Source organism: Ursus arctos, unplaced genomic scaffold (genome assembly GCF_023065955.2).
Source record: "Ursus arctos isolate Adak ecotype North America unplaced genomic scaffold, UrsArc2.0 scaffold_16, whole genome shotgun sequence".
Taxonomy (NCBI): Eukaryota; Metazoa; Chordata; class Mammalia; order Carnivora; family Ursidae; genus Ursus; species Ursus arctos.
In genome coordinates, this window is record NW_026622830.1 from 43,615,705 (window position 1) to 43,629,090 (window position 13,386).

A 13,386-nucleotide genomic window follows, 5' to 3' on the forward strand; every position below is an offset into this window, starting at 1 on the left:
CTAAGGATTAAAAGCAACAACAAAGGTCAGCGCCCTGCTCAGGCCAGAGGCAGCACTCCTAATTGATCCTCGTTCGATCAATTTTCTGTTCCTCTCCACAGGGATCAGCAGCAAGTGTTTCTCCAGCTCGCATGACACAACCGGCATGCCCAGGTGTGGAGGAGGAGAGGATAGCAGAATGGGGTGACAGAGACGGGAGGTCAGAAGGCATCACGCTTGGACAGGAAGGGGAGTGGGTGAGGAGGGCTGCAATGAAGCCAGGCTGCAAAAGCAGGCAGGGCTAGACCAGAGGGCTGAATGCCAAGCCATGGGCAGGGGATGCCCCCAGCTGGTTATCCTGTGGGCTGCCTGGTGATGACTGTCCCAGTGTCAGCTACAATGGCGGTTCTGTTACTAGTACAGCAGCACATGACAGGCAGTAAAGAAGGGCAGGCCTGAGCCTGGACGCTGGTATCAGATGAACAGTTCAGGGTTTGAATTTTGGCTCGGCCAGGCTCTATCTAGAGCCTGGAACGAGCTCCTTTGTTCTCCCACACCTCAGTTCCTCCACTGTAAAATGGAACAACTGTCTCACAGCTGAGAACTTCCACAAACTCCCAGCACGGTGCCTGGCAGGGACTGGGCATTCACTGGTTCTGGGGGTATAATAACAGCAATGCCAATTATTACCACCATTTCTAAGCAGGAGCCAGAAAAGGACCTGGCAAGATTTGAGCTCCAGTTTAGGAAGTGGCCTAATAGTATGTATAAAGGTTTTGTTTTTCGTGTTACACAGATATGCTCTTGGTGACATCACTTATACCTGCATAGCTGTGGGCTCATGACATGATTTCTCTGGGCCTTACTTTCCTCTGGTGTGACATAGGGATTGTACTATCTACCTTGCTGAGCTGCTATTGTGAAGGTTATAGACTTATAGAGACTCTACCATGAATCCAGCCCAGCGTGACTGCCCAGTGAATGGCAGGTCTTCTTTTCATTAACAAAGCAAAGGAAGAAAGCCATCCTAAAAGTGCCAAGAACCAGTCAGACAGTGAGCACTCAGGACTGTTCATCTGGTCTCTCCCAGTCCTACTGAAGAGGCCAGGGCATGAAATCCCACTTTCTTGTCACTATTACCAGCAGACGACAGTCGTGTTTCTTGCCACGGGAAGTGCCCAGCTACCAGAGGAACCCTGTTCAGCTGCAGGGCTTGGCTCAGGAACGCTCAGGCTATGGATGGCCAGGTTGCAGCCACCAGTGGGGAAGCAGTTGTTGGTGGCCTCTCTTGGGAGCCTCACAGAACGTTCAACATGGCTCTCAGAAAAACAATTTTTGATTCAAAATCTCTCATGTACAGGAAAATAATGATGGGGCTAATTCAAACTAGAACTGGTTGACTATCTGGGATACAACTCACTGTCAAACACATATCTCGAATTGGTAATACCTTTAAAGTGACACCTATCACATTGATGGCCTCTTTCAGCTGAGGATGGCTTGTACACTGTGCCAGTTCTTCGCAGATCCAGACCCCGAGGGAGCAAATGGCAATGCATCTTTTGAAAAAGAAGGAAAAGGAGGGAAACTCTTAAAAAATTTAATATATTTTCTTGGTACTTTCAAGCGACAAAGTATTTTAAATCTTTTTTACAAAGTGGCCAAAATTATAGATATGTTAACACAGTGTCTTCCTGAGGAAAAAGATAAGGTACCCTCAATAGTTCAGTTTTCAGGACAAATAGAAAAATTGGTATTGGTTAGTAATTAAATATTTAATGAAATAAATGATCTATTTCCCATTAGTAGTCACAGAGCACTTATCAGTTATTTTTGCTGACACTTTAAATTACGTTGTATTGCTTCACGATAGTTTTGAGGAAGACTCAAAAACATGAATCTTAGAAAATGGCTGGAAATTGAGTTTATAATTGTTTTTCTTACAATAAAATATACAACACCTACTACAAACAAAAGACAACCCCCACATTTCATTGTAAAGAATATCAGAATACAACTTTCAGAATCAGCTGCACTGTTATTGCTTTTAAGCAATGTGCTAGACAAAGCCTTCAAGTTACACAGTCCTTTAAAAATTACCTTTTTCAATTATAAATCAATTTTAAGTGGTAATTCTCTTTGAAATTGATATAGTCTACTATCTTTTGCAATGATCAAAAAGTCATATTCCAGTTTTTTTCTGAATGCCCACATATAAGATTAAAATACTTCTCCCAGACCTGCTCACTTTCAGAACAAAAGAGGGTTTCAAGCCACTACTCAGAACCAGACGTTAGCTGTGGTATGTATATGTTCTTCTTAGTAAGAAGAGATTACATCCAGTGCCAATTAAACTGAACGTACAGCTCAGCTCTCCACAGTGCAAGTTCTTTGTATTCAGTATAATTCAGCAATTAAAATAAATATATTTTGCGGTTTTAAAATCACCATGTTTCATTGGATTCTCACCTCTTTAAATTAGGATAGATGAAATTCTTCAGAACACGTTTATTAAAAGCTCTTTGGAGACTATGTCACCTTCTACCAAAATGCACTCAGGATACGCATGTAGCCCAGTTTACAAGGCGAGCCTGGTCTTCCTCAGTTCTCCAACACCAGCATTATACAGGAGTTCCACACAGTTCAAACCCTCAGCTTTCCTTACTGTGTAGAACTGTCTTCTCTTGCCTGATTCTCAGTCCAGAAACTGCATTTGTATTCTTCGCTTGCACTCTCTGTCATGTATTCTATATGCTTTCCAATAGCCTCTTTATCTTCCCCCAGCTTAACTCAGACTCTGACTGTTCAACCTACTAAAATCTATCAAACTTGGAATTATATCCCAAATCATATTTTTACCACTTTAAGAGCCTCTCTTCTTTGCAGGCTTGTGTGTGTGTGTGTGTGTGTGTGTGTGTATCAATACACACGTTTTACAACCCATTAACCTATCTGTTAAATGTAATTCATTAGCAAAGATCTCTCATTTCTTAGGAACACCTGCATTACTCTGTAACTATTAGCCTTGTACAACAGAGAACATTTGTGACCCATAAAACGGTTTCATAATGTGAACTACTCTCACCTGCCTTGAGTTTTAAAGTCACACTAGCTTATAGCAGCTCTTCAATGCTATTTTTCTCTCTTTGAAATTTATCACTTAGCATTCCCATTTAGCATCTTCCTATTCTAGTACTCTTAGGTATTCCTTTTGGCTTTGAGTTTCTGTCAGTTAAGCTCTCTGTATCCCAAATATGTCCTTTGTGATCCCAAATGAGTTCTATCTCTCAAGACTTTATTTTAGCTAATGGCGGTACCACCTTCACTCTCCTTTGTATGCCAACACACTCTCTGGAGACTGTTTGCTACTCTGCCATCTTACACCACTCCAGTTTATGTAACAGAAAACTTACTATTTTTCCTTAGCTTTTCTACATTATTATCACTCGTAATTATAACTATCTTCTCTTGTAATTATCCTCCATTTGTTTAAAATCTTGGTCATATTTCTGCTGATCTGCACTTGCATGACCTCAATCTCATTGTCTAACTCCATGTTTCATACACAGCTATAAAGACTGAGCATATCATACACATTTCTATTCCATTTTTCACTCCACAGAAATTTGGGTTTCTATAGTAAAGAAAAAGTGGGGGAGGAGGGGAAGGTATAGCCAAGACATGTTAAAGGTTTGAATGTGGTAGGTAAGTGAAAAGGAGAAATCAAGGATTTTCCCCAAGTTTCTGGATTGAAAATCTGGGTAGATGATAGTGCCCTTTACTAAGATGGAGTCTGAGGGATGGTCAGGAGACTCGAGGGTTCAGCTGTGATTGTGTTAACTTTGCATGTGTTAAGACATCCAAGCTGAGGATGTAGGCATCAAGTAGGCAGCTTAACACATAAGCCTGAATATACAAGGGGTTCACAGAAGAGGCCAGGCAAATAAATTCAGTATCATCAGTGGTATTTAAAGTCTGGTTAGAATGGATAAGTGCACCTAGGAGAGTCAGAGGGAGAAGAGGACCAGCCCTAAACCTCTAACACTCAGAGGTTAGGTGGAGAAGGGAGACAGAACAGGAGTAGCTGCAGGGACATAAGAATAAAATCAGAAGATTATATTCTAAGGAACTAGCATTGTTTAGGAAAAGGGTAAAGACAGACTAATTTCAGAATTAGTAAGACAAGTATGCACATTAAAATTTCTAAGGCAACTTTTTTTTTTTTTTTAAGATTTTATTTATTTATTTGATGGAGAGAGAGACAGCCAGTGAGAGAAGGAACACAGGCAAGGGGAGTGGGAGAGGAAGAAGCAGGCTCCCAGAGGAAGAGCCTGATGTGGGGCTCGATCCCAGGACCTTGGGATCACGCCCTAGACCGAAGGCAGACGCTTAACAACTGAGCCACCCAGGCGCCCCTCTAAGGCAACTTCTAAGAAAACTGAAAGAGTCTATGACTTCTACAAAAATAGAAGTAATAAATGGAATGTGGAAAAAATCATCTGAAAGAAAGAAAGGAAGGAAGGAAAAAAAGAAGAGGGGAAAAATGAAGGCAAGAATAGGGACAAAATGAGAGAATATTGATAAGGACCAATAACAAAATATAAAGGCAGATGAAAGAAATGTATCCAAACATGCCAGTAACTGCAGTAAATGTAAATGAATTAAAGATTCAGTTAAAAGATCAAGAGCAAACAAGATAAATGTATAAAATAAAGAATGTACAATTTTTGCAAAGACATTTAAAGAGAAGAATACAGAAAGGTTAAATGGAAAAGGATGGAAAATATTATTTAAAAATACCTGAATCAGTATGAGACAACTGGTTTTTAAGAGAAAAAAAAAATCATCCTTAGAGGTAAATAGGGTCACTAAATAAATTAAAAGAGATATGATTCTCTATAGGGATTTGATAATTCTTTAGTTCTATACAGCTAATAATATAGCTTCAAAATATATAAACAAAGACTGACAGATATACAAAGAAAAATAGATAAATGCACCATAATAGTGGGAGATTTTAACCTATCTTTCTCAGTAAATTATTAAGATGGTGAAAAAATTTAGAAAGGATATAAAATATCTGAAACACATGATTAAAAAAATTAATCAAATGGACACATCTAGAGTGGTACACCCAACTACTGAAGAAATGGTATATACATGCCTTTCAAGCCTACACAGGACATTTGCAAAAACTGCCTTTCTACTGGGTCATAGAGCAAATTTCAACAGTTTCAAAGACTGTCACTTGGCAGACAACATATTGGATCTGTGATGCCTTTAAGACATCAGTAGCAAAAAGATAAATAAAAATAACCATATGTTTAGAAATTAAATACATTTCTAAATAAGTCATGACTCAATGAAGGAATCATAACGAAATGGGAAAAATCTATTAATAGAAAAATACTGCATATCAAAATGTACAGAACTCACATAATGTAGCACCTAGAAATTAACATACAAACTTAAATGTGGACATTTGTAAAGGAGAATGGCTGAACTAGTATGTTGAGTTAGTATACTGTTATATTAACATATCAGAATTAATATGCTGATAAAAAGAAAGGAATGACAGAATATGAAGAAAGAAAAAAGGGCAGAAAATAGAAAATAAAAACAAATTAGAATGAAGAGGCTGAAGACAAAAGTATGTTCTTTGAAAAGACTAACAAACTTGACAAATCTTTGGCAACACTAGTGACAAAAATCAGAGAATACATAATAGGATCAGGGATTAAGAAATGCATATAGCTCCAGGAGTGAAAGAGACACAAGATAGCAAAAGGATAATGGAGCCATCATGTATGCCAGCATATTTCAAAACTTAGATGGAATGGACAAATTTCTACACAAGTTTAGTTTATATAAGCTGTTGAAAGAAAGAAAGAAAGAAGAAAGAAAGAAAGAAAGAAAGAAAGAAAGAAAGAAAGAAAGAAGGAAGGAAGGAAGGAAGGAAGGAAAGAAAGAAAGAAAGAAAGAAAGAAAGAAAGACAGAAAGAAAGGGAAAGAAAGAAAAGAAAGAAAAGAAAAAGGAAAGAAAGAAAGAAAAGAAAGAAAAGAAAACCTTAATATTCTTAAAATCATGGAAGAAAACAAGTCAATGGTTAACCTTCTCATAAATAAATGACCAGACCTAGATAGTTTTACCATCGAGATCTAAATACACAGGAGCATGAACTCTAATTTTATAAAAATTCTTCCTGACTATAGAGAATGAAACAATACTTCAATCATTCTGTGAGAGTATCTAACCCTGGAATCAAACCTGATAAAGGACAGGGTGGGGAAAGAAAATTACAGGCCATGAATATAAAGGCAACTTTCCTGAACAAAATGTTAGTCAAATCAGATCTGGTACTGTATAAATCAAGTTGAGTTTATCCCCAAACTCGAGGTTACTCTAATATGAACAAACTGATAATGAATTTATAACTTCTGGTAATGGAAACTAGAAAAGGTAGACTAAGCCTTCCACTGAAGACCACTGAAGAAGCTAGTCAAAATACAGCACCCCCCCAAAACAAACAAACAAACAAAGAACCCACAACCCAGAAACCCTTAAAGACCATCAAAGAGCTAAAAAGGCAGTGATGGTTGGTAGGCTGCTAGAGAGAGAGAGCAGGGCAGGAGCTGATTCCTTGGAGGCAGCAGGAGGTTGAGCTGGGCTTCTGGTGACCTTATGAGGTTGGAGGCAGAGGATGAGGAACTGGTATTCCCCTCCACCACTGCTCCCAGCTTTGGGCTTCAGGTTGGAAGGACAGGTTGCAAATTTCATTATGCAGGTGGTCCAGAAAACCTCTATATTGCTAAAAGACTGCTAGCAACCTCAGATGCCTGGCAGAAGCAAACAAAATTTTTCCAGACATTGCTAAATGTCTCCTGGGATACAAAATCACCTCTGGTTGAGAATTACTAGCCTATACATACACCATTTTTATAAGTTTTTGGTTTATCCTTCCATTTTCTTCTCCATTAAAAAATAACGGGGAACACAGGAATATATTTGTAATCTTGTTTTTTCTTCTACAAAATGCAGCACGCTATAATCTTGGGTACCTTAGGGTTTTCACTTAATAGTGGTACACTTTAAAAAAATTAAGTAAAGCATTTCCTCAACATAATTCTTACTATACTTTTTAGTGTATGTACGAGTAATGTGGAAGAGTGTTGTTTTTTTTTTTAACATTAACTGTTTACACATAAATTTGTATCTTAAAATCCTAAAATAGTTTACCTTTTAGTCAACATTTACCTTGCACATTCATTTGGTTCCTCTGTGGCATTCTTCAGTAAAATATTTATGAGGTAATGCTAAAAACACAAAATTAAGTAAAATAAAAACTTTGTTTAGTAGTTGGTTTCCCACATGTTCTGACTGTGTTCCAGGCAGTCAGGAGCTACTGAAGGACCAGGGAGCTCTGGAGAGGCTCCCAACAGGGAGAACCTGGGGGGAAGGAAACACAGGGCTTGGGGGAGCAGCCTGGTGGTGGTCTCAGCCAGGGCCTCTCTGGGCAAGTAGGCCAGCCTAGAGAAGAGGGTTTCTGGGTATGCAATAAAAAACTAGCAAAGCCACTGAGACTTCAGATAGGAAAAGCTCGGTTTTCTTTTACTTCAAATTAGATTATATATTGTACACTAAATTATATATTATAATTATGTACCATAATTAGACAGATAGATTGATTCTGAGATTTGAAAAGCATTTTTGTTTGCCCCAAAGTCAGTTAAGGGAAGAACAAATGCTTACTTTTATTCTCTAAGGAATTAATAACTTGACATTTCAAATTATTAGTAGTATTTAATCAGGCTAACAATGGGACTGAATATTTGGCTAACTTCAATTATTTCTTATAAACTCATTTGATGCACTAATGTGGCACAATTAAACCTAAAATTATTACAAAGGATGATTCATTACATAATTACAATCCATAGGCATGATAAACAGATCTAATAAAAAACACCCAAGGAACCTATCAGTTATAACTGCCATATGCTCTGAATCTAATACATTTAATCCCCCTAAAACAGTCATCTGGAAACAACAACAACAACAACTACTGAAAGATTTAAACAATAGAGCAGAACTTTCAGGGGTAAGTAGATTAATGTACGATAATGGAAGAGATAACCACATAGCTAGAATTATAAAATGCTAAACTTGAGATTCATTCAAATGCATGAGGTACCTTGACATCTTCAGAACCTGTGATGACTTCCTTGACTTCCGGCACAGACTGCAGTAAAGGGATCTCCCGGTAGGTATTTGGAAAGCAGACAAGAGAACCGAGAATGGTGAGAGCTTCTGAATGAGGTGTCTGCACATAAAAAAGTGAAAACACCCATTTTTCTTTTTCTAAGCCACAAACTTTACATAAGCAACATACTTCACTTTTTTATGATTTTGAGAGGGAATCTTTACAATTATTTTATCCTAGATAAGAAGTACCAAACTATGCCAGGTTATTTTCCTCCAAGTGAATATTTAAGCAGGAGAGGTTTGCCTAAATGAAAAAGCAAATTTCCAAGGAATGGAAATTATCACTATACTTGTATAAAAAGCATTGTGAAAACTGGTCTGCAGATACATTCAGAGTCAGAAGAGCAAATGACTCAATCATGACTTTTTCCTTTTATTTTTATTTTTTTAGTCTTAATGTTCTTGACAAAGCAGGGTAAAGGAAGTGATATCAACTTAATATTATTTTTGCTGTGAAGACAGTTAAAAATTCATAAGGAAGAGGGGTTGAGGCTGAATTTCAGAAGGTAGAGAAAGAAAGCGGACACCATCTACCAAATTTCCTGTCTCATCAAGAATACTTTGCAAAATAACATATAGTGTCTGATATCTAGTGAGATACAAAATCACTTATTTGTCCATTATTGGAATTAGGTATATATTAAAGGAGACACTTCACTAGATTTCAATCTAGCCAACACTTACTAGCAGCTATGATTAGCCAAGAATGGGGCAGGCACCAGGATTACAAAGGTCTGCCATTTGCCCACCTACCCACCTGTCCATCTACCCTTCTGTCTCTCTACTATTATCTAATAATTATAACAATACCAGCTAACACTTATGGTGCTAGACTGTTCTAAATGCTGTACAAGCATTTCCTCAGGGAATACCCTCAACAATCCAATGAAGTAGATACTATTATCATTTCCACACTACAAGTGAGAAAACTGAGGCTCAGAGAAATTAAGTGGCATCAAGTGACAGACCCTGATTTACACTGAGACCATCTAACTCCAGGGCCTATTTTGTTAAGCACTTGGGGGTATGAAATGAAAGCGAATCTCCCTCCCCTATACAGATGGCAGTGTGGTGTGTGGGGTGCGGGAGAAGAGGCAAATAGCTGTGATATACAATTCAGTGATATGGCTATGAGAACCAGATAGCTGGGATATCATGGGAGCCCAGAACATTCATGTTTTACCTCACTTGGTTCCCATCAGCACACAGGTCCAAAAGACAACATAAAACACACAGATACTCTCTGGGGCCCAAAATGTGGCAATGATTTATTCTGCTCAGGATGGTTAGGGACACTAAAACAAACTGCTGTTAGAAGTCACATAGTGCTGGAGGAGCCAGCCAGGCCTGCAGAGTGGGGGAGCGAGGTGAGAAGCGAGAGGCCAGTGCAGGCAGTGGGAATGGAAGAGGCAGAAGACCTGGGGCACCCATGAACCTGTAAAAGGCCCAGGTGCACAGAGCCCAGAAGCCATGTGGGTGTGCTGCAGGGACAGGGGGAGCTCCAGGGGGCAGAGTCTGAGAAAAGCACTCGGGCTCCCAAGTAGCGACCCCCAAGCCACGTGGCACAGTGCCCGTCTCATTCCACCCGAGGAATGGTGCCATCAGAACAGAGCAGGAGTGTGGGATGATGGATGTTCTCAGGGAGAGCAGAGAGTCGGGTGCTCACTGAAGCATACTGCAGGTGAGAGTGACGGCAGCTCTGAGTGTAGCCATGGCATCAGGCATGAAGTCGCTATTATCTTTAATGGTTTATTTCATTTTTTTAAATACAAAGATTTGAAACCACTGGGGCAAAATGAAAATGTTAAGACTTTCCAAAATTGGTCAGTGAGTACAGTTTCTTGTTATGTGACCTCTACCACACAAAGCCCTTGGTCACCACCCAGGCCTTTCCTCACCTGACCCCTGACCAGTGTTGGATGCAGGGGCTAGCTCCCCTGGGCCTGGGAACACTTGCACCATTTGGCCCTGGGACATCTTCTTGGCTCCTACCTAAGGCGATCTGACAGTCTCTGTGCTGTAATGCCTCATTTCCTCAGGATCCAAACTCTGTGATGCTGAGTGTGGTCCTGTGCCTCTTCTCTCTCAGATCTATACTCACTCCCAAAGGATATCCAACCCATGATTTCAAGGCCTCCTACATGTTGGACTCCCCAACATTTCTCTCTAGACCAGACTTCCCTCCTGAAGTCCAGGTTTGTATGTCATGCCCCCTCAGGGGTCGAGAGGCATCTCACACTGACAAGCTCCACCTGACCAGAGTCTAGTCCTTCTGTGTAACACTACCCCACCTCCATCAGTCTGTCCCCTCATCTGCTGCCTTTCTTTTCCTTGATTTTTATTTTAAGATCTTTAAAAAAAAAAGGAGAGTGTTACATCTAACTATCCAACACCTAGATTCAAGATTTTACCACTCTTACCTCATCTTTACGTTTCATTTTTTTCATTTCAATTTAAAAATTTACTAAGAAGTTTCCACTTTCAATATCTTAAAGCGAATTTAAGACATTATGTCATTCTACCTTTGTGGTCCCCAGCATCCCTGCTTTGGGTTTTTTCTTTGTATACATCACTTTCCGACGTGTTATATAGTCATTTTGTGTTTGTAATGCCAACGAAGATGGGGGTTAGATGGTTTTCACCACTTTTCTACCCCAGTGGGTGCTCAATTAGTATCTCAAGATAACGGGTGGCTGCTGCTGTGCCCATTTATCCTATGACCACTGAGGGCCTTTCAGGTCTCTGCTTCAGCATCACTTCTCCCATGAAGACCTTTCTAACGTATGTCTTCCCCTTCCCCTCTCACCAAGCAGAATGAACTACTCCTCTGTTGCTGTCCCTCTGGGGTCTGGATATGATTCTACTGTGGATGCTAGAAACTTATACATAGATATTAACACCTAGTTTACCCAGGTGATTCCCTGAGGGTAGGGGCCCTCTCATATTCATCCAGGCCAGGTCCCAGCACGTAGTGGATCCACAGTAAATGTTTCTCAAACAGCCCTGCTTCGTCAGTCCTCTCTAATCACTGCCCTTTATCCACCAGACAATCTTGGTTTAGACTTCGCTGACATTGATTCCTTTCCCTGAGTGGCCTTAACTATTTTGTCATGTGTGAGCCTGGCTTGAACTGTGGACTTTAATTTTTTAAATTATCTTAAGATTTTATTTATTTATGAGAGAGAGTGAGAGTGCAGGAGGAAGAGCAGAGGAACAAGCGGACTCCAGGCTGAGTGCAGAACCCGATGCAGGGCTTGATCCCACGACCCTGAGATCATGACCTGAGCCAAAACCAAGAGTCGGACACTTAACCAACAGAGCTACCCAGGCGCCCCTGAACTGTGGACTTTTAGATTGTATGCTAGACTATGTAACAATGAGATATAAAACATGAGCTCTTAAATAGAGTAAGGAGTTGTTACACAGCTTTATTCAATGAATGTGGTAAATCTAAATAATTTTTTGGCCTAAGCACCGAGACTAAGGTGAGACCCAATGTCCACACAGGAGAATGAGGCCTGTGTGTCTAAGCATATTGTCTAGGGTAGAGAACCAGTACAGTACAAGGCAACACTGGGATGGAACCCAAGTCTGACCCTACAGAGCTCCAGGGTCTAGCATGAGAAGGGGATTCTATGTACCACAGTAACTTATGTGCTCACTACACTTTATCTGTTCCACTGGTGATGGACATTTGGACTAGTTCTCGTTTTCGGCTACTACGAAGGACGTTTACGGAGCACAAGCTCCTGCCTATCTCTTGATGACCTATGCATGTGCATGTCTTTCCCCTGTTGCCTCAGTGGGGCAGATCTGCATAACAGGGGTACTTCGAACTTGTAACTGACTTGTGTTAACCAAAAATTTTGACTGAGTAGGTGTGCCCCATCCAAACACCTCTCACCGTTCCCCTACAACTGTAAATCTCAAGTTTAAACTAAGAGAGAAATTAAAAGTAATTCAGAGTTACTGCTCCTTCATAAAACTCTTCCACATGACCATATTTTCTTTCTTTTTAAGAAAGAAAAATTTTGGGAAGCTACTTTAACAGCTTATCTAGCCAAGAGATAAATTTTCACAGAGAATGACTGCCATGCATGATATTATCTCTAGAAAGGGTGCCGGCCTTTATACAGTAAACTCTAATAGCAAGTAAGGAAATTGTCAATAAAGAAGTATGATTTTCCTTCCTGTACCCTGTGAGTTTCTTCAATGTTGATCTAAATGCTTACAAATAAATTTGAAGGTTCTTTGAGAATGATTATCCTAAAATATTTTTCAGAAACAAAGAAACATAAAAATTTGTCATATTGCTTACAAAAAAGTTGAACTCAACATTTTTCTTCTTCCTTTTTTTTCTTCTACCTTTCTTTTCTTCTTTCATCCTTCCCTTTTCCTCCTGTATCTTTTCCCTTCCCTTTTTTACTTTATCCTTACAAGAAGAAGTTAGCACATGAAAATACCAGTGTGAAATACCAGCTATACAAAGTATTAAAAAAACAACTTAATTTAAAATCCAGGGATGGAGTTTGAATTTACCCTGCACAGGAGAAATAAGTAGAGTGAAAAAGTAACAATATGCCAAATAAAATTTACATAGCTAGATACTCATATTGATTTCAATATAAGTCCCTGGCAAACAATAAAACTAATTTCATTCATACCATGTGCAGAGGAAAACAATGAGTCTGAACAGGTAACAGCTGTATAGAGCACAAAAGTGAGAGGCCCTTTAAATTTAAATGTAGAAGAGTGTTCTCTCAAAAGGCATTAACACATTGCCCTAATAGTGGAGGTAAATGTGGCAATTGCAAATAATTTCTTTTTGCAGCCCTGAATGTTCACTTAGTCTACCTGATTCTGATTTTTTAGTACAAGAATTTTGTCAGAGTTTTACTGCACATTAATAATATATATTCATTACCTGCTTAAAATTTAAGTGTTCTAACATTTCTTTTTTTTTTTTTTTTTTTTTTACGATTTTATTTATTTATTTGACCGAGAGAGAGAGACAGCCAGAAAGAGAGGGAACACAAGCAGGGGGAGTGGGAGAGGAAGAAGCAGGCTCCCAGTGGAGGAGCCCGATGTGGGGCTCGATCCCATAACGCCAGGATCACGCCCTGAGCCGAAGGCAGACGCTTAAC

At 39.5% G+C, this 13,386-nt stretch overlaps 1 protein-coding gene across 10 annotated transcripts in view; it reads right to left on the reverse strand.

Moving 5' to 3' along the window:
• RALGAPA2 (Ral GTPase activating protein catalytic subunit alpha 2) overlaps nt 1-13,386 on the reverse strand; it is a 305,650-nt gene that overhangs the window by 131,419 nt on the left and 160,845 nt on the right. For all 10 annotated transcript variants that reach the window (XM_057312702.1, XM_057312701.1, XM_057312700.1 and 7 more), the window contains 3 exons: nt 8,172-8,300; nt 7,235-7,293; nt 1,430-1,538 (listed from right to left, as the gene is read on the reverse strand). In XM_057312702.1, the coding sequence (XP_057168685.1) occupies nt 1,430-1,538; nt 7,235-7,293; nt 8,172-8,300 (297 nt within the window). The remainder of the gene's footprint in view (nt 1-1,429; nt 1,539-7,234; nt 7,294-8,171; nt 8,301-13,386) is intronic.